At 37.9% G+C, this 24,596-nt stretch overlaps 1 protein-coding gene across 1 annotated transcript; it reads right to left on the bottom strand.

The window, feature by feature from the left end:
* Positions 1–867: 867 nt before the first annotated feature.
* Positions 868–24,596, bottom strand: smpx.S (small muscle protein X-linked S homeolog). Its single transcript, XM_018249080.2, has 3 exons — positions 24,460–24,596; positions 13,701–13,863; positions 868–3,172 (listed from the first exon to the last, which is right to left on the bottom strand). The coding sequence occupies exons 1-2, from the start codon at positions 24,523–24,525 to the stop codon at positions 13,714–13,716; spliced, it is 216 nt and encodes a 71-aa protein (XP_018104569.2). The 5' UTR covers positions 24,526–24,596; the 3' UTR covers positions 868–3,172; positions 13,701–13,713.

The raw sequence follows: 24,596 nt of genomic DNA on the forward strand, positions 1-24,596 counted from the left end.
CCTGGATTCGGTGCATCCCTAGCTTAAAGTAACACATATTTGTAAGACATGGTTGTTCCCAATACCTTTCTTATTACTATCACCCCTCCTAGTAAGAGAAGTGGGGTTAAGGACATGACCTCCTTTATGATAGAAGAAAGTCCATTTCCTTGTTTATTCCAACCACCAAGCAGGAGAAAGGGGGTCAAAGACGTGGGCTCCTGGCAGCTTGATGTCACAAGGGGGGCCCTTGAGGTCACAGCCCCTGTGGGCCCAGGACACCCCAGTCTAATGCTGGCCTGGTTTAAAGGAACAGTAACATGAATTTTAAAAAAAAAAAAAAAAAATTTGTTTGCCCTTAATGGAAAGAAAACACCAGCACACATTTAACTTTACATTCACAAATACTTTATTAAGAAATATCTTACCGATACTCCACTTGCGCTCCTCTTCTAAAAAGGCAACATGCCGACGATCCATCTGGCGGCACTTGATTTCTCCTCCCTGGCTATCTCCTATAGAAGGCAGGGAGGAGAAATCGAGCGCCGCCAGATGGATCGTCGACATTTCACCTTTTCAGAAGAGGAGCGTGGAGATATTTCTTAATAAAGTCTTTGCGAATGTAAAGTTAAATATGTTCTGGTGGGTTTTTTTTTCATTAAGGGCAAACGGATTTTTTATAAAAAAAAATTCATGTTACTGTTCCTATAAAAATGAATATGTCTTAAGCCTATATAATTTCTTACTAAGAATATGAAATGTGTAGTAACAAAGTAGAGCTATGAAAGAGTTTCAAAATAGTGTGGCTGCTGAATGATGAGTACATTTCACCCTGATTCCCACGATGCATTAGAAATCTGTAATGTCAGTTATTGATTGACAGGACTCTTTTAGTAACTCTTTTCATTTTTATTGGCTCCTCCATTCTTCACCAAAGACATATTTCAGATGGCATGTGAAAAAGCATTGATAGGTTACGCGTACAAGAGTGTTCCCTTGCCATTGATCCTCCCTCTGTGCATTTCATGGGTCAGGATGAACTGTATTGTAAAGTAAGTAAAATAAAAATATTCATTTTATACCTTCATTATTTATTACCTAGATTAGAACTTGCTTGGGATTTTTCTTTATCAAATGCTGTGCCTCTATACATCGGGACTGCATTTGGGTCACTAGCAATATATTCAATAATATAAATTTCCACTAAGAGGTGTATAAGGTTACATGGTTTTACTCATCCAACAATCTTGTCATATTGTTTAAGGGATTTGCCTAGTGAACCTTTCAGAACGGCTTGGAAAACTAGAATATTACAATTTAAAATGTAATAATATAAATCAGAGATATAGAATCTTGCAAGTTATATGTATTAATAAAAGTGTTTGGCCGTCAAAGGGAAACCACAAAGTGGTGCTTTTGCCAGGAAATGAAGCTTATAAAATAAAGTTCTCATTGTCTCAAGAAGAACAAAATGAATGGCCTAATCTCTCTCTTTTTAAGGAAGGAAGAATGACTTTACTACTCAGCAATTACAAGAATGTTATTTACAGTCCAACATTGAGTTCATAGATTAGCTCATGTACAGCATGTTAAAATGCTAAATCTATCTACAAAGCCATTTGAGTTAACCATACAAACTGTACAGCAAGAGGTCATTAATGTCTGAAATATAAAGGGGGCATTTAGACTGAAAGCAGCCTCGTAAGTTATTTGCACACGGGGTTGGATTGGGTTGGACTGGGACTAAGACTGAAGGGTCCTCTTCCAAGCGTCCAGCTTCCAACTTAGCCCCAACCTATGTCCTTGCTTAAACGCTGCTTACCTCCCCCTCCTATACCCCTCCTTTACCTCCTATATGGTCTGGGCAGGGGAGAGGCTATGTTCTGGGTTGACTTGCTAGGGCCCATCTGATTTTTTCCCAGTGTCCCAGCAGCCCAGTCCAACACTTTAAGTTCAGCCTGTTCTGTTAAAACTATGATGTCCATTGGAACTGGGTTTTTTTTCTAGAGTTTAATAATATCCTTTCTTACTACACATTGGGCTTCATGTATAATCCTATCCCCTCTCGAATGCTAAACACTTTCAGAGTACCACTGTCATTCGTTCCCTTCTGTTGTGGACGATCTTATACTTTGTGCCAACAGGTAATCTCATACCTAAGGGTCATGGAGTTCCTAGCCTTTGCAGTATACCAAACACTTTACTTCACGGTATATAACATGATTTACTTATCGAGTGTTTATATTGCTGCAAGCCACAGAGGTGCAAATTATATTGTCATATCTAAATAACCAATTAATCTTGTAATAAACTACATAATGGCAGCTTTAAGTCAGCCTCCCATTATAGAGCAGACTTTTATAGAGTGTTCCTGATAGCAAAAAACTGCACCAGGGTATTTTTGGTAGAAATTGTGTATTCTGGGCTGGTGCATTTTTTAGTTAACAGTAGCACCTGTCCAGGTATCACGTAACATTTTGGCACCCCTCCATTGAGTTAAACTTTAGTTGTCCTTTTAAATTTAATATAGCTGTCATTACAGCCATTTCCAGCATCCCTTTTTTAACGCTTGCAAAAATATGTATTATTACATGAATTATTATTATGAACCAGCTTTGCCACACATAATTATGGACTGACCAATCTATAGAACCTTACCAACAAATCAGTGTTCCAAGAAAGGGCTAATTCGTTAAATATCAATCAATATTGTGATCATTGCCCATTAGCCTTTTATGGAATTCAACATACCAGACCAGTTGTTCTTTTGACGAATCTAGGATAATATATTTGTGAAGGATCGCTCAATATTCTTTGAGTTGATTGAAGAGGCCTCTCAAATTGATCAACCAGTTGGATTAATTAATAAAGATGGTGTCAAAGTTGTACAGTATATCTGCAAATTTTGCAGGATTCTGAAATTGAACTTAGATGAATAGCCCATATGTGTTCAATAATAAACTAATGAAAAAAAATGAAAATATAATTGACTGTTTTTTCTTTTTCGCTCTATAGTCTTAATATTATCTTATTAGGAAATTGTGCATATGAACAATGCATATAAATGTACAAAGTATTTGCTGCCAACAATATTCAAGAATGTAGTCGTATATTATATTTACAAAAATGTATAAATATTCTGCTGGTTTCTATTCTTCATATAGAGGCTTCTCTCTGGATATTCTTGCTAGATCTGAAGGAAGAAAAAATATATTTACCTTAAGATAGTCATGTAAGTAAAATAAAAATATTCAATAAAAATAACTCCTTTATTTCATTGTCTGAAAGGGGATGTAAATTGGAGTTGTAGCTAAAGGAATGAATACATATGGTCTAGCACTGGGTCACCAAAACAGTTCTAAATTGAGCTCATTAAAAAAAAAACTGGGAAAATTTGCACTTGATCCTTAACTGTTTGATGACAGTGTAAAACTGGAAAGCCAAACACTGTAATTACTGTATTTTGGCTTATATTGTTTTAACTTGCATGCATGCAATGTATTTTAGGCCACCTATTTTGGATAGCTAGGGGCAGTTCAACTGAACTCCATTAATTTTTACATTGATTCAAACAGTTTGAACAATTTGATAATATTCTGTCCTGTGCAAGTCCAATTTTTAAAAACCAGACCTGCAACCCAGCCTCACCCGCAACTGCCTCACCCACAACTGCCGCACCTACAATCCAACCCCGATAACCACTGTCTACCTTAGACTAAAAGTGCTGTTGCTTTGGCTGGAGGGGCATCACCAGAAATGGTGGGGCAAAAACAGAGGGTTTTAAAGGAGTAGAACTTATATGAGACCCAACCTAAAACCCACAGAATGCCTACAGCACCCATACCTGCATTTGTAATTTCTACCTGCAACCCGCAGGTTACCAATTTTCGTAGATAATCCGTGGGTACCCAACCCACTGCAGCAGTGGCGGATTAAGGACATGTGAGGCCCCAGGCTACACTTTCCACAGGCCCGCCTTCTAGGGTACCACATGTTTTTTAAAAAAGTTGACCACTGCATCAATACACTGCATTTTTTTAATCTTAGGCAATGGCATATTTTTAGAAATCTGGATTATTTGATTATAATGGAGTCTGTGGGAGACAGCCTTTCCATAATTCAGTGCTTTCTGTATAATGAGTTTCCGGATAACGGATCCCATACCTGTACATTGGTCGGTGGCAATAGACATCAATAATAAGTATACTATACTGACTAAAAAAGTTAATTGTCTATGCACTTGACATTTTTATTATGTTTCCTGCCTGTGGGTCTTATGACCTATATAAAAATACGAGGTCACATACCATGGCGCTACAAACACAGACTCGTGTTATTAATACATGATTTATTACAATTTTCAAAACTACCATAAATGTATTGTAAGAGATAATGTATGCATTATATATCTACAGGGTTAACAATATCTACAGGGTTAAAAAAAGGGTCACCTTGGAGTGGAAGTACGTTGGCTGCATTATTATTCGGTTATTAATAATAAATCGAACAGGTTTCATTTAATGTGACCTTAATTTTAAAGAAAATACACATTCAGCTCAGGGAGAAAGAAAATATTGGAACTGAATAAAGTCATATAGCTCCATTTCTAATTTCCCTGTTTCAGTATATGCTTAAAAATGACTGAACAGTATTGTTTTACTTAACATATACTGCATTCCTATAACATAACATCATATTATCAACAATGGATTTGGTTCCTCTGCTTTACAATAACTCTTATAATTAGTGATGGGCGAATTTGGGGCATTTCGCTTTGCCGAAAAATTTGCGAATTTCCAGCGAAATTCGCGAAATGGCAAAAAATCCGTGCACATTAAAAAAACGTCCATTTTTTTTACACCAGCAATTTTTGCATCGGTTTCGTGAATTTATTCAACGGCGGGAATAAATTCGCCCATCTCTACTAATAATCTATGTAATCTAGAATTTCATAATGCATGCAAAACTGACTTATCAATACTGAAACTGGCCCTTGCATCCCTGGGCTGATTGGTTGAAGAGTGTTCCATATTGGCCTGTGAATGGCTGCCTTTAATTAACCATAATAACTACTAAATGGAACATCAAAGGAAACTCATGGTAGAGTCCTGCATCAGGTAGGGTATCTGCGAAATACCCACAAATTGATTGAGTTTTTTCGGGCAAAAAGTCCACGATTCCTTGGCCGTGTGGACAGTCTGCAGGTAAACCGGCTGTGTACCCAACAAAGGTGCGGGCTTGATCCCTCCCACCCTCCCTTGTGGTTCTTCCAGTTTTTTTTGCAAAGATTCGGCGCCGGAGTGATGTCACTTCCAGTTTCGTGTCTCCCCAGGTTGAAAGGTTATCTGGCCTATTGAGGGTCCGATAGTGGGAACATGCAGGTCAAATTGCAGTTTGTGGGTTCGGGTTGCAGGTACGGGTCGGTACGGGTTTAAAAAAATGAACCTGCACAGGACTCTAACAGACTAACACAAGGATCTCATATGACTTCTCATATAGACACCTTTTAAAATATGTCTGTCTTTGCAGTGAAAAATAGTAACAACTCAGTGAATAAAGAGGAACTACTTTTAATGCTGAAACATTTTAAAGAAGAATAAAAAAAAAAGATCAGCAAAAAAGAATTAAAGGCAATGCCAGAACCATCTAACACGGGGCACCTGAGCCAGCAGGAAAGGTATGAATTTTAAAGTTTAATGTTTCCACTAAAGAAAAACATTTTGAAAAGAAAAAAGGTTCGCTCACGAAGTTTACTCTTCAGAAGTCAAGCAGTGCAGTCCCACATTTTGAAGTCATGAAAGAGACTTTCATAGAAGGCAAAAACTTCCATATCCATAATTTTTCACTTAGGGATAGTGAATATGAGATTTTTTCAGTTGGCTTTTAAACTAGAATTCACAGTTCAAATTGTAATTTTGTAAATTAACACTCATTAAATAGATTCTGGGAATGCTTTAGCTACTGTATTTATATAGCAGCTCTTCTGCAAAGTGTAAATGGAATGGAATTTGTTTTCAATAAAGCATAATCATTTATTTATATAGTGCCAGCAAGTTATGCAGCACCTTACATTTATAATGAGCAGGGGTCACACGATAATTTAACAAACAAGGGTTACAAAATAAAAATAGTATCAAAACTCATGAGAGTTAACAATCTAAAGGATTTTTATGGTTTCTTTGAGGTATTGATATTATATAACTGTGGAGAGCAAGGTTGGAATGGGCTAGCGGGGCACCATAAAAAAACATGGTGGATCCCAGCGGCCCAGGCCCAATCCCTGGTGAAAACCGTGGGTGCTCCCCTTGCTCCTCTCATAGCAGCCGGAAAAGTTTAAAAGGTACAGGGGGAGGTTAGAGGAGAATGGCAGGGAGGACTGGGTCAGGGAGAGCACAACTGGGGCAAGGAGGACCATTACTGGGGTGGGGGGGCCTGCGACTAGGGTGAGGGGAAGGTGACTGGGGTGCCCCTGAATTGGCAGCCCCAGTGGTCCCTAGACACCCCTGTCTGGCACTGATGCAAAGTACCACATAAAACAATAAGGGGCCAATTTAAGAATGCTCAAGTGATCCACCCAATTGTCAAGAAGCTGAGGTATTCAAATCAAGAAACCATGCAAGAGTTTAGGAACTCTCACATGGTTTTAGTACCCAAAGGCTTCAGCATTTGTAAATTAACCCGTGAGTGATAGTACAGCAGAAAACATTTACAATACTGCAGTAATATGAAGAATGTTGAGGCAGGTAGAGAACATCATGAAGTGCAGAATGTGACTATTTTAATGATCTAAATGGGATCTAGAAACGTTTTAAAATAATTTTAAAATAATCTAATAGTTTAATATTCTTACATTTTAGCATGCAAATATTTAAACACTGGAAAAGTTCATTCCCTTTATCTTAGATGCATTGCAAATAACAGGTGAAGCAAAAATCTGGGAGATGGTGTCATGCTGGTCCTAACACTGAGACATTAACATGACTGTGAGTGACAGGAGTTACATGGACTGGACGCTTCACAGGAAAACAAGCCTGATTTTCTCATTAATTCACTAAGGGCCAGATTTATCAAAGGTCGAATTAAAAACTCGAATTCGAAATTCAAATTTTCGAGTTTTTTTATGGTAAAAACTGTCAAATTCGACTAGGGAGTTATTCAAATTGATTCAAGTTTTTCAAAAAATTTGAATTCGATTTTTTGAGATTTATTATGCTCCCTTTAAGAACTCAAATTCAACTATTCTCCACCTAAAACCTGCTGAATTGCTGTTTAAGTCAACGAATGATGTCCAGGGATCCTTTTGGAGATGTTTGCAGCCTTCCTGACATTCGAGTTTTTTTTGGAGAAAAAACTCGAATCAAGTTTTAAGAAGTTTTAAAGTTTTTTGGGTCGACCATATTCACCCGAGTTTAAAAAATCTAATTTTTATAATAAATTTCGATTGATCGAATTTCGAGTTTTTCGGGATTTTATGAGAGTTTTAAAAAAAAAACAACTCACATGAATTTGAAATTCAACCTTTGATAAATGTCCTTCTAGGGGGCATATTTATCAAGGGTCGAATTTTGAACCAACCGAAATTAAGTCTAAGGGCGGTATTTATCAAGGGTCGAATTTCGAGGGGTTAAAACCCTCGAATTCGACCAACGAATTGAAATCCTTCGAATTCGAATATCGAATTAGAAGGATTTAGCGCTAAAATAGGCATTTGACTCATCAAATAAAAATCGTTCAATCAAACGATTCAAACGATTTCGTCGATCAATCGAAGGATTTTTATTTGATGCATCAATTTTGATGCCCGCGTCAATTCGCCAACGTTAAAGTCAATGGGCGTCCAAACTGTGGGACGCGTGATGGTTTTTCACCAGTGAATTTTCACGGGAGCTTCGCAAATTTATATTGGTGAAACATGGAAATTTGATGCGAATTCGCGCCTGGCAAATTTATTTGCCCATCACTAGTCTTGAATATTACATGCAAATAGGTTACATACTTACATCTTCATATTCTTGTAATGAGTTTTCACTAAAAAGAAAACCTTCCCTTTGTTTTTTCTCTTTCTTATTTTTTTTACTTTTTTACTATACAATAATGTTCATCTTTATTTATGAAATGAAAAAACCATGTATGGCATGATCACCATTATGCAAGATGTTGTAATAGTACACTAATGTTTTTATTGATATAAAACTTTAAAACGAATAAACATCCCAAAATGTAAAACATGTTTTTAGAACCCTGACTTAAATTCCTGTTGTTCTGCCTTAGTATGTTATGCATATTGACCTGGAGCAGTGGTTCCCAGACTGAAGAAGGGTGGTTGCTCTTCAGGAACCAGAACAATGGAAAGGTGGCTAAAAAGAAGGCCAGTAAGCAGGGCCGGATTTCTAGCAAGGACAGAAAAGCCAGGGCCTAGGGCAGCAGAAATTCAGGGGAGGCATGCAGCCCAGCCACATTCAAGTAAGTTTCTCCCCTTCCGCATCACCTCCGCGTCCTGAGGAGGGTGACGCAGATGGGATGTACAACGTGGGAGGGGAAGGGAAGAGAGGCGCTGAGGCGAAAGGGGACACAGACAGAGAGGGGGATGCATATGGGGAGCAATGAGCGGAGTCAGCCTAGGGGTGCCCAATTTGTAATTCCAATCCTGCCAGTAAGAATGACATTTTGAGTTGTTGTGTTTTAGTAATAAACTAAGGTGGACCTGTTCGAAGTAAGAACTCTAAAAAAAAGGAAATGCAAACAAAAAGCCTTAAAGGAGAACTGAATATGCCTAGAAATGCCTTATTTTCTATACTTAACTTATAGAACCAGCCTGAATGTTCAGCATCTATAGTAGTACTGATTCAGGTCTTCAAAGTTGTTACAGGAGTTTCCCCTCTTGGATTTGATTAGGAGTGTCTGTGACACGCACATGCTCAGTGGGCTATGAGCAGCTGATGAGTAGTTAAGCTTAAGGGTTTTGCAAATCATCAATAAGAAAATAAAGTTGGCCTGTCATTTAAACTGTATGCTGCAGGGCTAAATATTAAATTCTGATGGTAATTGTGCTGGTTTCTATATATCTATATATAAATAGTATATTACACAGTATTACTGTATATTACAATTATATTACAGTATAGTCGGTCCCTAAGCTCAGTAAGTGACAGCAGCACAGAGCATGTGCAGTGAATCAGCAGAAAAGAAGATGGGGAGCTACTGGGGCATCTTTGGAGACACAGATCTTCTGTGGTTGCCTTGGGCTGGTACAGAAGCACAAAACATAATTGACAACTTTTCTACCCTACTTCTTTAGTTGAGCTTTAGTTCTCCTTTGCAACTTCTAGGGTATATGAAAATGACGTACAATTTTGTATACTACATTATAAACCAAATGTACAGTATATTGGCCAAAGTTAAAAAATCAAATGCAGAAAATTTCAAGTTTTACAAAAGTTATCTTGACAATATAAATGGAAGCTAGTGCCTTCCTTATCACCATATTCACATATGTTGCTCTGAATGCACACTATTTACAAACAAATAAGCCTCCACACTTCTCAGGGATGATCCAGCAGCTGTAATGTCGACATGTGGTGAGACTCAGCGAGCCACCTGGCACCAGTTATCAAGACTCACGCCTGGCATTGATGAGAGATGTACTTGCCAGCGACATGCCATCACAGAGATAACAGGACTATCTTGTTATCAGTGTCACGCTATGAATACACCTGTTCTGTGCCCTTGAAAGTCATTTGAATTGGCCCTTTTCCTCTAAAACAAAAGTTCTATACACTACTTATCTCAATCTCTTTTTAGATTTAATTATATAAATGTTAATCAAATGTTACATATTGCTTAAAAAGATTTTAAGATGTAGATAACAACAAGTACAACCTGTTAATTCTTACAATTAGACTATATACTGTAGCTACTGCAATAAATGTAATTATGCAATTTGTTAAACCTTACAGTATTGTAGAATGCACAGAGCTCTATTAACTGGCCCACTTAATGGCACCATTTTAAGCAAGATGATCATTGCAGTCATTTATTGAATTTCATGTAATAATATAGGTGCAACTTTGTGCTGCACAGCAAACAACTACAATTACTTGGACACTATCATTAAGAAAAAGAAAGGCAAATAAGGCAGAGGAATAAATGTACTTATAATAAATAATTAATAGATAACAATAAAGGGGCCTATTTGTAAAAAATGTTGGGGATTTACAGATTTTTTTCTACTTTGAATAAATTGACAATTAAAAAAAAACCACACAAATGCTTGTTTATTTATTAAAAACCTCTGAATACAATCATGGAACATACCTCAACTTTGTGAGTTTATAAGATCAAAAAAACAAAGAAAAAGTAATCTAAAGTCTCAAACATAATACAGGTATAGAATCCGTTATCTGGAAACCCGTTATCCAGGAAGCTCTGAATTACGGAAAGGCCTTCTGCCATAGACCCCATTTCATCAAAATAAACCAAATTTTTAAAAATGATCTGCTTTTTCAGTGTAATAATAAAACAGTAGCTTGTTCTTGATCCCAACTAAGACATAATTTATCCTTATTGGAAGCAAAACCAGCCTGTTGGGTTTATTTCATGTTTACTTGATTTAAGGTATGGAGGTCCACATTATGGAATGATCTGTTATCCGGAAAACCCCAGGTCCCGAGCATTCTGGATAACAGGTCCCATACCTGTAAATGGGTTGAATTTGATCTAGGGCAGCTCCCATTGACTTCTACATGAACTCACAAGCTTTTAGATGTTTTACACTCAAGTTTTTTGAGCTTAATAAATACCAAACATTCACGTTTTGAAAATATAATGCAAATTTTGAGCAAAAAAATTTGAATTGTGGAAAAAATTCCAACTCTGGTTGCGTGTGATGTAAGAGTCATGTCCCTAGGTGCAAGGCGTGTGCTTATATGGAATAAAAAGAAATAAATACTTGATTTAATATCTCGCTTTCAGACTCTTTTGTGAATTTCAGGACTATTTTTGTGCTCTACAAGCAGTCTTCTCCGTGTATCTTATTGTATGTGGGCAAAAGAGCTATTGTCATGTCCTCATATTTCTATTCAGACCCTCTCCTATTCATATTCCAGTCTCTTATTCAAATCAATGCATGGTTGCTAGGGTAATTTTGAGCAACCAGATTGCTGAAATTGCAAACTGGAGGGTTGCTGAATAAAAAGCTGAATAACTCAAAAACCACAAATAAGAAAACATGAAGAACAATTGCAAATTGTCTCATACTATCGCTCTCCGCATCATACTAAAAGTTAATTTAAAGGTAAACAACCACTTTAAATGATTTGATAGAATTGATTGTATTTTTGCTTGGTTAATGCATTTATTCTATATTGTTCAAGCTTGCCCTGCTTTCAAATCAATGCAAAATTGATTCTAGTTTCAAAAGTTTGTTACGTCTGTTTATATGCATTCGAAGTTGAAATATTATGCTTATATACAGAGAATGTTTATGTTTAGTTGGTCTTGAACATGACACTCACTTATTGTCGTGGCTTATTGTGTTTCAGTTAAGATAGAGGGGAAGTTATGGGAAACATACACACTGATGGGAGGGGCTGAGTCTTGTTTGAGAGGAATCCAGTGATGTCATGGTTTTACATCACGACTGCAAGAAATAATGCAACTCCATCACTCCGGCTACCAGACCATGTGCTAGGAAGACACAGGACACAAAACAATTTAAGGTGTATTCATATCTTTTTTTTGTTACTTTACACAAAGTTTCTGGTAATTACTCTAGAATTGTATAACATTAGGTGACTGATTTACATGTGCTTCTTAGGCCAGAATTACCAGTATCCTTTTACTATAGGACTCATTGAATAAAAAGTGCAACCTGTTATCCAGAATGCTTGGGACCTGGGGTTTTCCGTATAAGGAAAGTCTGCTGAAAATATATAAACATTAAATATACCATACCAAGTGAGGTCACTCAATTCATTTTGCACTATCTATCATTGTATCTGTATCGTGTTATATCAGATGAGTATTGTTTGCTTTCTGTATGTGTACCCCCTTTTCTAGAGATAAGTTTGCCACCAGATTTATGAATTACACCAGACTGATCAAAAAGTCATTGTGGTTGGTTGCTCTGGGTACTTTCTCAGGGGCAAATAGAATTAACAAAAAAACTAAAGATTCTCCATGACCTGCAACTCAATATTACAACCCACGTCCATCATCATTTGAACTTGAGAATGGAAGTAGCTAAAACTAGTAAAAAAAATAGATAATACATTACAAGAAAATGATTTCCTTACTTTGGAACTTACAGTAGAATGATGGGGTAGTTGATTTAAGACAATCAATGTCCCCACGTTTTATCTGTGATCTGCAGCAAAAGGCACATTTGTGTTTGGCGGCCACAAGTGATCTCTGAGTATCTATATTTTAGTCAGGAGGCAGGTGGAAAACCTTTTCCTTGGCAGACCATGTCCCACATCCAACAACTTCATGGCTTGGTCAATACAAAAGAAGAAATATAATGAAATATAATCAGGGCCAAAAAGCTGCTCCTGGTAATGCTAAGAGCTGAATATCCAGCTATTCTAGTACAGAGAGCTCACTAGCAACCTGGACCCTCCCTAAACCCCCTCTGGTACTGAAAAGGTGAGTGCAGTGTGAAGGGGTGAGAAGCAGAACAAAAGCCAAAGCCCAATGGGGTCAGAATAGCCCCTGAATATAATTGGTTTAGGGTGCCTATACGCAAAAGTTTGCATGTGTGTAGCAGCCAGTAAGATGTGGTGTGTAAGATATGACCAATAAAAGCTACTAAATGATTGGTTGCTTTAGGTGGCTAATCCGATAGCAAACATTGAATCTTTTTTTACATAACCCCTTGTATGATCAAAGCTTGTAAATATTGTACCATGAGTCATGAGTGAAGCAACTCTTGGTTAGTTGAAGTTCCCTCATTAATTGCAGAATGTAGTCCTCTCATTATGGAATGGCCGTATAACCAAAACAAAGGCTAATAGTAATAACACTGTTTAAAACTGTTGTGCCATGACCAAAAGGCACATTTGTGTTTGGCGGCCACAAGTGATCTCTGAGTATCTATATTTTAGTCAGGAGGCAGGTGGAAAACCTTTTCCTTGGCAGACCATGTCCCACATCCAACAACTTCATGGCTTGGTCAATACAAAAGAAGAAATATAATGAAATATAATCAGGGCCAAAAAGCTGCTCCTGGTAATGCTAAGAGCTGAATATCCAGCTATTCTAGTACAGAGAGCTCACTAGCAACCTGGACCCTCCCTAAACCCCCTCTGGTACTGAAAAGGTGAGTGCAGTGTGAAGGGGTGAGAAGCAGAACAAAAGCCAAAGCCCAATAGGGTCAGAATAGCCCCTGAATATAATTGGTTTAGGGTGCCTATACGCAAAAGTTTGCATGTGTGTAGCAGCCAGTAAGATGTGGTGTGTAAGATATGACCAATAAAAGCTACTAAATGATTGGTTGCTTTAGGTGGCTAATCCGATAGCAAACATTGAATCTTTTTTTACATAACCCCTTGTATGATCAAAGCTTGTAAATATTGTACCATGAGTCATGAGTGAAGCAACTCTTGGTTAGTTGAAGTTCCCTCATTAATTGCAGAATGTAGTCCTCTCATTATGGAATGGCCGTATAACCAAAACAAAGGCTAATAGTAATAACACTGTTTAAAACTGTTGTGCCATGACCTTACCTTTCATAAAAAACTATTGTTCCTGTCCTTTTGGTACAAATTTAAGTTCACTTTTCATATTCTGGATTTCTGAGAGGTTGGATGCCGGCCCTGGAAGTTTTGCTGCTCCTGGAACATGTTTCTTTTCTTCATTCTTTTCTTCAGATTCTTGTGTTGGGACATGCTAAAAGGAGTGTGGGACACATAGTTGAGACAGGGAACAGAATTTTTTTTTTTTATTTGAAGGAATCATTGTAGAGATTGTAATAGTGTTGCATTACATTAGGGTTTATTTCTCCATTTTATAGTTTTGCAGGCCTGACAATGGACTAACAACAAGAAAGCTAGAAATTAAAGTTAATATGCAAGAGAGAAATGAGGGAAGCCAAGAAAAATGTTCAGGAGTTAGTTAGAAGGTGTAGGGGTTTAACTTCCCCTAAATTCTGGAAATCCCCTACTGGTTTAAAATGTCCTAGAGTAGCCAGCTAAGAGTTGGCCTAAATTGGATGTGGGAGGGGGAGTGAGTCCTTTTTCTCTAATGAAGTGTGGCCTTACAGTTCCAGATTTGGTTTGGAAATATCACTGTTATGAAACTTTCTATAAAGAGAGACACTACGTGCACTGTCTCTTTCCCCTTCCACTCCAGGAGGGAGTGGATGCTGCTGGGAACCATGCAGTCATGGCCCCAGTAATGGAGGGGGCCCAAGGGATGGTGAGGTCCTTCATTGACTCAGGGATACTAGGATTCTGAGCATCATATGGAGATCAACCTGGAGGATATGGTCTGGATCCCAAAGCAGAAGAGAAGGTAGAGAAGCTGCCTGGTGACCGGATTCCTGTGAATTTGGTGTGCTCACACTGCGGAGCTCTCGGGAGCTCGTCCTGAAGATAAAGAAAGAGGCTCTGTGTGCTCAGCTTGAGAGATTGGGAGCCTGGCCTGAAGATTTGATATTTCTGTGGAGACCACGTGGATGTCTTGTCCAGGGTTTGGTCCCCTGTGTGAGGACTGCTGTTGTCCGTTTGCCTGCTTTGAGTGTGCCTGCTATTGGGTTTATTTTAGTGTAATTCAATTAGGGAATAGTTAAAAAAAAATTCTAATTTTGAAATTTATCATGTACTGGCCCTTTAAGAATTTGAATTTGAATATTTTCCTCCTTAAGCCTGATGAATTGTTATGTCCTGGAATTAATTTGGAGTTGTTTGGGACATCCTGAAAATCTAGTTTTTTTTATGAAAAAACTTGAATCAAATCAATTCAAATTTGCAGGTCGATCCCATTCACCCAAATTTGAAAAATTTGGTTTGTTTGAAAAATTTTGATTGGTCATTTTATTTTAATTTCAAGTTCAAGGGAGTTCATGGGAGTTTTTCCAAACTCCCATGAAGTCAAAATTCGACCCTTTATAAATCTGCCCTTTGGTGTCATAATAGGGTTACAAAGGAACAGTATCTCCCTTTTTTAAATTTGATTACGTTGTAATATTGGCAATTAATAAAGCTGTGCAATAAGCTCAGTGTGGATAACAATGTAACCTTAGTAGAGAGGATTCTGCACTGCTGGTAATTGAAGTTTACTGCAATCCCAAAATTTATGTGGAGCTGGGCTCACTTAAGGACAGATTTATCAAAAGTCTAAAATTATTCTCGTCTTGCCTCAGCTCATTTCAGTGAGAAACTTTTCAGGATCTTTATAATTTGCCATTTGATTTTCTTAGGAGTATGCATGGTTGCCATAGCTTTAATGGCAAAGAAACTTGGTTATTGACCCCGGCCTGTTTCCTCGATTACGCTCTGCGCATTCCCTTAATCCTATTATACGTTTAGGTTCCCATTGCTTGCCCAGAACACTCGCCTTGGTTCTCTCACTATAAGACTTGGCGGCATCCGAGTAGCGAAGGGCTACTTCCAACTGCAGCTGCTATAGGTATACGTGTCAGCTGTGCCCGAAACCTTGGCATCTGTTCTGGGTTTTGGGATACCGAACGTGACCCCTAAACTATTATCATGCAAAAGAAAGCATGGTGTACAGACTCATATATGCTTTCATATGTTACATTTTTGTATGTATCTTGCTTTAAATATGAAAATATTTTAGTAAAATAGAAATATAGTTTTATCCCAATAATGTATCTTTGGTGGCAGCTCAGATTCCAAGAACCAGAGATCAATTTGTGGTCCTTCATTGATTTGGTTCTTTTGTTGCATTCCCCAGGTTCAGATATGTTCGGAAATCGAAACCCCTTGAAAACGTGACTCTCTATATATTTTTCTCTTTTCTACTGTTGTAAAACGATAGCTCTAATAATTAGCATTCCAGCAAGGTCAGGAACACAAAATGAGCATACAGTCAGAGTCGGACTGGCCCACCGGGATACCAGGAAAGCTCCCGGTGGGCCAAAGTGTCAGTGGTCCCTCATGCTGCTAAACTTTTGGCCTATTTCATGGCCATTCCCTATTATATGAGAACAAAGAGGCTAAATAGATGGAATGATAGATTATAGTAAAGAAACTAGGAGAATAGAGATTGATTGAGGAGATGAAGAATATTAGTACTGAGAGTGGGCCCCTGGCCTAAGGTTTTTGGGTGGGCCCCTGGTGTCCCAGTCCAACACTGCATACAGTAGGTGCAGGTACAGAACTAGATTCTGACTCTGGGGAAATATATTTACTTCTTTTACCTTGAAGTCTCAGACTGTATAAGAGGCATCACCCTCCCTCCTGTGCTATGGTACAGAAGCTCTCAAAAGCCTAGCAAGGAACAGTGGGTGCGATTGGGCCAGGGCCCGCACCCCCTCAGGGCCCCCCGGCAGCTCATGCGCCGCCAAAAATCACGTACGGAGGGGGATGGGGGGCCCGACTGTGCGTCCCGCACCAGGGCCCGCCCCCCTCTAGTTAGGTTACTGGCAAGGAAAGGAACAAAGGCACAGTGGACTAATGCATCCAGTATATAGCCCATAACTTCAAACATTTTGGAAATAGAAACGGAGCATGAATAGCACAGAGCTCGGCGACAATTTTTACCATGCCCATTTTGTGGGCACACCCCCTAATTATCATGTTCATTTTACAAAATGTGTCAGGTTATGAAAGTTTGAACACATTTCTGTGATTTTTATGTGTTATTACAGTTTTGCTAATGAAGGTGAATTGCCCTTTCAGCTGAAAGTCAGTTTCTTTGCTTATATTAAATTGTTACAAAATAATCTAAGTGCACCTGCCACATATTCTGAGCTCTCTGCCAAAAGCCAATTACGTTTTAGAAACATTGCATCTTTTTCTGGCTGTTCAGTGCAGGAGATCAAAGAGAAAGTCAGTAATAATCCAAGACTGTGGGTTGAGCTGTCAAAATCGGGACTGTCCCATGAAAAACAGACAGTTAGGAGGTATGATATCCTATGGTCAGTTATACCAGGTTATCTTAAAAAGAGGTGTCAGGCTTCAATGGTGCATAATTATTAGGCCCGGGCCTAGGGCGGCATAAATTAAGGGGCAGCATGCCGCCTAGCCGCAGCGGTAGTTTGCGATGTTCTGGAGCACTTAGCGATATAAACACTTAGTGCTCCAGTGCATAAAGATGTGCATGCGCGCAATACTACGGAAGGGAGGAGGTGCCGGAGAACACTGGTCTCCGGGCGCCGTGAGGAGAAATCCACTCCTGATAATTATATTAGATACTATATGAATCTGGTTGTACTAAGCAAACATACTGATGCAGATGTAGTAATACAAATACTCTAAAATGTGCTGTGCATCCATCTTACTGGATGCCATTTAACTTACACAATTTTCCCCTTATCCTTTACTACTAATTAGGACTGAATTTAGGCTAACAAACCATGTGAAGTTTGTGCTGTAACTAAAGCCTTGAACTAATGTAATAAAACTAGTAACCCATAGCAACCAACCAACCAGTAGATCTCATTTCCTGGTTACCTGCTTAAACTAAAACATCTGATTAATTGCTATTCTTAGCCTTTGTGCAGACAGTTTTTGTGTTACCCCTAGGAGTTTTTGGTCTTCTATATACTACAGGTGATCATTTTGTGACAGATATTTAATACCCATCTTCTTGGTAAGGCAATGGTACTACTGGATATCACAAACATGCACTGTTGGAGAGGTTGAGCCAGGTTTGAGAACCTATGATTTAACAAGTCACTAAACCCTGAAGCCGAGTTTGCAATATGGTTTGCATTTAGCATTTTATTCAGCAGTCATTCTATACAATTCTGAATGTTAACTTAAAGGAATAATAACACCAAAAAATGAAAGTGTTTTAAAGGAAAGCCAATGTAATATACTGGTACCTTGCACTGACAAAACCGTTGTGTTTACTTCAGAAACACAACTATACTTTCTATAAATAACCTGGTGTGTAACCATGGGGACAGCCATTCAAGCATAGGATACACAGTAGATAACAGATAAGTTCTGAAAAATCCCATTGTATTCTACAGTACTTGTCTGTTATCTGCTGTGTATCCAGCGTCTTTTCTCCTTTCTCATCTTTGAATGGCTGCCCCCATGGCTACACAGCAGCTTCTTATCTAAACTATAGTAGAGTTTCTGAAGCAAACACACCAGTTTTACCAGTGCAGCACAACAGTACATTATATTTCCATTACTTGGAGGGCCGTATTGATCAAAATCCAATTTTTTCTAATTATTTTAATTTATAAGCCCGACCAAACTAAAATACATGATTGTACCTTATTTATTGTTAAAAAAGCATGGAATGAGGGACAAACGTCAACAATTTTGTTCAAGTTTTTTGGATTCGGCCTTTGATAAATAACCGCCTAGGTAATTTTTTGGTGTTATTGTTCCTTTAAAAGTAAACCACCCCTTTAACAATAGAAAATCAGTATGACACTTTTATATTAACAAACAGACACAAATATGTTTTGCTGGTTTCCCTCTGTTCTTGATGCTTTATTTAAAGGGGTAGTTCACCTTTGAGATAACTTTTAGTATGATGTAGAGCAGGGGTGTCCAAACTGCGGCCCGAGGGCCACATGCGGCCCAGGATGCATATGAATGCGGCCCAGTTTGAAACGCTTGGTTCCCGAGGAAATAGGAGGAGGGGGGGTTCTGCCGATTGCCCAGTTAGTAATAATAATATAATAATAAGTCTATTTAATATCCAGGTGTCCCATATTCCAGTGTATAGCTGGCATTTTAGTTCTTTTCTGTATATTTCCTTTACTTTTACAAATCAAACGTGTTTTTGTGTATGTCATGTGTGGCCCCAGACAATTTAATCTTTTTCCAATGTGGCCCGGCGAGACAAAAGTTTGGACACCCCTGATGTAGAGAGTGATATTCTGAGACAATTTGTAATTTGGTTTCATTTTTTATTAGTTATTTAGCTTTTTATTCTTCATTTGCTTCTTAAGCAAGCTGGTAACTAGGGTCCAAATTACCCTAGCAACCATGCATTGATTTGAATAAGAGACTGGAATATGAATAGGAGAGGGTCTGAATAGAAGGATCAGTAATAAAAAGTAACAATAACAATTAATGTGTAGCCTTACAGAGTATTTGTTTTTTTAGAAGGATGACAGTGTCAGTGACACCAATTTGAAAGCTGCAAAGATTCAGAAAAAAAGGCAAATAACTATAAAACTAAAATAAATAAATAATGAAAACCAATTAAAAAGTTGCTTAGAATTGGCCGTTCTATAACACAATAAAAGTTAGCTTAAAGGTGAACCACTCCTTTAAGACAACCTATTACTTAAGTGAATGGGAATATTTACTTGTATCCTGCATTCAGAAGTCTACCTCCCAAAAATATACACAAAATATCTGCATCATTAAACAGGCACTGAAATGTTTGTTATGTGCCAGGTACTTTTCCAGCCGAGCAGACAGTTCATAAATATTTGCCAGCTTTATATTACTTCTGAGACTCCACTTTCTGGGAGACTACATCTGACAGAAAATGGAATATTTCAGTTAGCACAAAGCTGCAAGCAAATAGCTCATTGAATGCTTTATCCTTTGTTATTAGGGATTATACAGATGCCTGGGGATTCTTTAACATTTTAAGAATATTAATAACTTCGCTCATTTTGATATTTAATATTCAAGGTTGTTTCCTTAAATCAAAGCTGAAATAAAACATGCTCTCCTGTTAGAGAAAACCACGGGTATTTGTGTGAGATACGCCTTTCGCTAACAAACGGTAACAAAGTGGGGGATGTAGAATTATAGACACCTCAATAAGATTTAAAGTGATAGTGACACCTCTAGTTTTGTTCTTTGATCTCTACTTTGATGGAAATAATAACTATAAATCACAAAATTACTGATTTAAACCCACAAATTAGTAAAATGTTAAGAAAATACACTCCACTTCCTCATATGGAGAAGGATACTACTTCCTGTAGGGGGTGAGTACAATTGCTTTCAGCCTCTTTTATCTCACATCAATTTATGCAAGAAAATAAAAGCCTCCTCTTTCTGAAAATTTCCTCTCCCACACTGCTCAGGTTTGTTTTTTTTTTCTTCAGATGGTGCTTTAACTCATTCCTTTTTACTAGGTTTTATATCCGTGTCCCTTTCCTGCCTGCTTGACTTTTGCTGCACTAATGTTCTACTAGAGGTGTGGGGGTTAAAAGGTTAATTTTGCAAGCAGTCCTGGCACAGATCATTCTGCTTGTGCAGGGAAGGGACATGGGCCACACATAATCAAGTAAGGCAGAATAAGTTAAAAGCACCATTAAAAAAAATGAGCATTGTTATTGTATAGTCAAATACCTGAACATGAAAGGAAGCAGCAGCACTATGAGAAGGAGGCTGTAAACCCTGACCCTGTGTAGAAGCCCACAACATCATTTAACTGTGCTGCCAGATTCTTCCTGTCAGTCAAGCATTTAACTTCCGGCCTTGCAAGCTCTGATTAACAAGCCCCAAGGGACCACATACCTCCCAACTGTCCGTTCTTAGAGGGACAGTCCCTCTTTCGACAGCTCAACCCGCAGTCCCTCGTTTGTACTGGAAAGTCCTGATTTTCTCTGCACTGCACGGCCAGAAGAAGAAACAATGTTTCTAACTTAATTGGCTTTTGGTAGATAGTCCAGAACAGCCACAGAAGCAGATGAGATACTTTTGTAACAATTTCGAGATAAGCAAATAAGTAATTGTAACAATATAATATAACAGGTCTCTTGGGAGAAGTTAGACTCACAGCCTAAAGGGCAATTCACCTTCATTAGCAAAACTGAAAAAAAAAACCACAGAAATATGTTCAAACTTTCATAACCTGCCAAATTTTGTAAAATGAACATGGTAATTAGGGGGTGTGGTCACAAAAATGGGTGTGGTCAAAAATTGCCACACTGCGATCGACAACTTTTTTGTCCCTCTTTTTATTTCCAAAATGTAAGGAGGTATGCATACCTGAACATGAAAGGAAGCAGCAGCACTGTGATAAGGAGGCTGTAAAAGCTCACAACAACATTTAACTTCCAGCCTTGCAAGATCTGCTTGACAAGCACCAAGGAACCATAAGAATGTGTCGGAGTCCGGCACGCTCTTAAAGGAGAAGTGACCTATGTCCAATTTACAAAGAAAGAGGTCACATTGAGGAAAATGGTCTTAAGGACATAGCCATATTTTGATGAAGACTTCAATTGTGTTAAACCTAGTGTCACTATCCCTTTATCAGTTTTTACTTTGACTAAATTCAACAAGTTTAGCAAAATGCACTAGGAAAATCCTTTCTGACTCCTAGTGGGCAACTGCACCAGTCCCTGGATCAACTCGGAATACTAAGAATAAATTGCAATAGCTTGCTGTTTTCTCACTTCATATTATGGCATCCGACCCTTTCTTGGGTTCAATGTAAGCACCTTTAAGTTAACTTTTAGTATGTAATAGAATAGCCAATTCCTAACAACTTTTCAATTGTTTTTTTTTTATTACAGTTTTTTTAATTAATTTTCTTCCTCTTCTGACTCTTTGAAGCTTTTACTTGGGGGTCACGGGCCCAAGCAGCCAAAAACAATTGCTCTGTGAGGCTAAACTTTTATTTTACTTTTTTATTGTTCATTTATATCTTTCTCTGGCTATTCTAGGTGTCACCTTTTCTGCTGCCGGAAGATGGGAGGGTGGACGATATGGCTTGTGCCATCAGGGGCGGGGGCGGTGATGTGGTGATTTCCTAATTTGGAAATCCAGACAGGATTTCACCCGGACAGTCCTTCCAAATACCGGGCTGTCTGGGTAAAATCCAGAAAGGTGGCAACACTAGCCTATTCATATTCCCATATATCATTCAAATGACCGCCTGGTTCCTCAATAAGACCCTAGCAACCATGGAGCTGCTGAACAAAAGGCTAATTAACTAATAAACCATGAAGACCAATTGCAAACTGTCTTAGAATATCAATGTGTACATAATTTAAAGGTGAATTATCCTATCCTATCCTATACTTCTTATCCTTATCCTTTCCTCTGATCTGGCTATGCCGTCACACACAATGGCAAAAAGCAGAAACAAACCAAGATCGCCCCTGTTGGCTCTTCCCTCATAACTCACAACTTCCATAATGTTTAATAGCTTGGCTGCTACTTGAACTAACTTTCAAGATGGGGCCTTACCAATGCTTCGTAAAGGGGAAAGACTGCTTTCTCCTGCATTTTGCACAGAGAGATTGAATGGCAGGCAAACCATATATATATATATATATATATATACTCTATGTATGCAGTACTGTTACTGCTTTAACATTTCTCAATATAGAAACTCTAGAATACTCGCTTAGATATGTTAAAACATTCTCCCTCATTAAAACATTCAGACTGCAAGTTAGGCTTAGAAGTTCTTAAATCAAATCTAGTCCAGCTGTAATAAAATTACTTTAATAGCAATACCTTCACAACGACATCGTTGTCAGGAAAATCACCAGGAAGAAATTATTTCTGAAAGCATATACTCAAAAGTAAATTAGATTTTTTTTTTTCCCCTAAAAGAACTTTAGCAATAACCTAATTTACATAAGAATAGAATTCAGTGTGATTCCCACTGGAACGTGCCCTGGTTCACCTCTCTGAGGAATTTGTAGAAATAGTATAGATTTCTTGCTGAAGCAACATTGTCACTCTGTGGCAGCAGCCGGTAATGCAATTTACTTACTCCCTATGATGTTCTCATAGCGAATATAGAACTGAAGTCAAATTAAGACTGTGAGAGGCATTCATTTCCTAATGTGTTTTTTTTTACTTCCCTATGTATTTCTCAAACTGAAAGATTTAAAGGTGAATTTAGAGGGATATACAGTAACCCATTATCTAGAAAGATCTGAATTATGGGAAGAACGTCTCCCATAGATTTCATTTTAATTAAATCATTTAAAAATATTTTCTTTTTCTCTGTCCGCAATAATAAAACAGTACCTTGTACTTGAACCCAACTAAGATATAAATATTCTTTATTTATATAGATTATATATCTATATTGGGTTGAATTTATGTTTAAATGATTTGATGACACGAAATGGAGATCCAAATTACAGCAAGACCCCTTATCCTGAAAACCCCAGGTCCAGAGCATTCTGGATAAGCAGTCCCATAACTATAAATAAGAAGTATGCAGGTTTATCTTACTATAATAGATTACAATATTCCTGTGTTAGAATCTACCTTCAGTCTGAGTCTGGACCTTCTTCCCCCAATACAAGTAATTTAACTTGTGTAAGTTTGATCAACCTCTGCTTTTTATTTGCAGAGCGATACAAATAAATGTGGTGGTGTTTATCATGTTTGGTGCGTAACTGGGCATGGCTGGATCATGCTGTAGGCACTGGCAAAGCTTTCCTGAAAATCAAACCAGGGACAATGACATTTCTAATATTGGCATGTAAATGGCCTGGTTGTTTGGCTTCACTTTCACTACCAACCAGGTAATAGTTTGATAATAGACAATAGGGAATATGAATGGCTGAGGCTGTTGTAAAAACAATAAGTATAAAGCAAAAAAAAAAAAAGCAACCAAATAATATTTTAAATTGCAGTCTGGAGCTAGACAGAACAGGAAGGCAATACACCCCAAACCCATGGCAATATAAAACAGAATTAATGGCAAATTGATAAGTTGTTACAGTTAGGACATTATAGCAAGTTATTTAAATGTAAAATACGCCTTTTAATGCTTACCACAGATTTTATATATTTTATATATGTATATAACTGTATATATCTATCTATGACCATAATTAGAGTAGGCCGAGAGGGTCCTGGGTACCCAATAAAGAAAAAAATGTACAAATGTACAATATACTGTGTAATAATTGTTTTCAAAATAAACCTAAGGGATGTCCATTTGTCAGAAGGAGCTTAATGTATAGATTCACAGTGGCTGGAAAGTCACATGTTGGCATCAGTGATTATAGCCCCTTATATTGTTACCCCAACTCCCCTTTATAGAGTTAGTGATGAACAAATTTCTCCCGTCACGCTTCATCAATTTTGACACCGGTGTTAAAGTCAATGGGCATCCAAATAGTGTTGACACACTACTATTTTGACGCAAGCAACTTTTCGGACACGTGTCCAAAATTTATGGACGCCTGTGAATTTTCGCAGGAGTTTCATGAATTTATTCGCTGGCTGCGAAATGCGGAAATTCGCTGCGAATTTGCACCAGGCGAATTTATTCGCCCATCACTAATCAGGGTCATCCCCAGGATCCAACATGAGCCCTGAGTCCATTTACAATACCTCCATTTGTTCCATGATTTCTACATACTGTATTGTAAATATAAAGGATTCTCACCTGTTCTTCAATTGAAAATTCCTTTCTCTTGGGTGGCTGGCCGGCGCCAGGTCGAAACGCCCCCATCGGAATATTGATATTAGCCTTTATTAGAAATAAAAAGTAAAGAAAGTAAAAAGAAAAGCAGTTTATAATTC

This window comes from Xenopus laevis, chromosome 2S (assembly GCF_017654675.1).
Source record: "Xenopus laevis strain J_2021 chromosome 2S, Xenopus_laevis_v10.1, whole genome shotgun sequence".
NCBI lineage: Eukaryota > Metazoa > Chordata > Amphibia > Anura > Pipidae > Xenopus > Xenopus laevis.

What these genes read in the sequence shown, in the direction of transcription:
- smpx.S (XM_018249080.2), bottom strand. Translation starts at nt 24,525, where the DNA reads ATGGGGGCGTTTCGACCTGGCGCCGGCCAGCCACCCAAGAGAAAGGAA. An exon ending in AATTTTCAATTGAAGAACAG is followed by an intron (nt 13,864 to 24,459) that starts GTGAGAATCCTT and finishes CACTCCTTTTAG; the next exon opens with CATGTCCCAACACAAGAATC.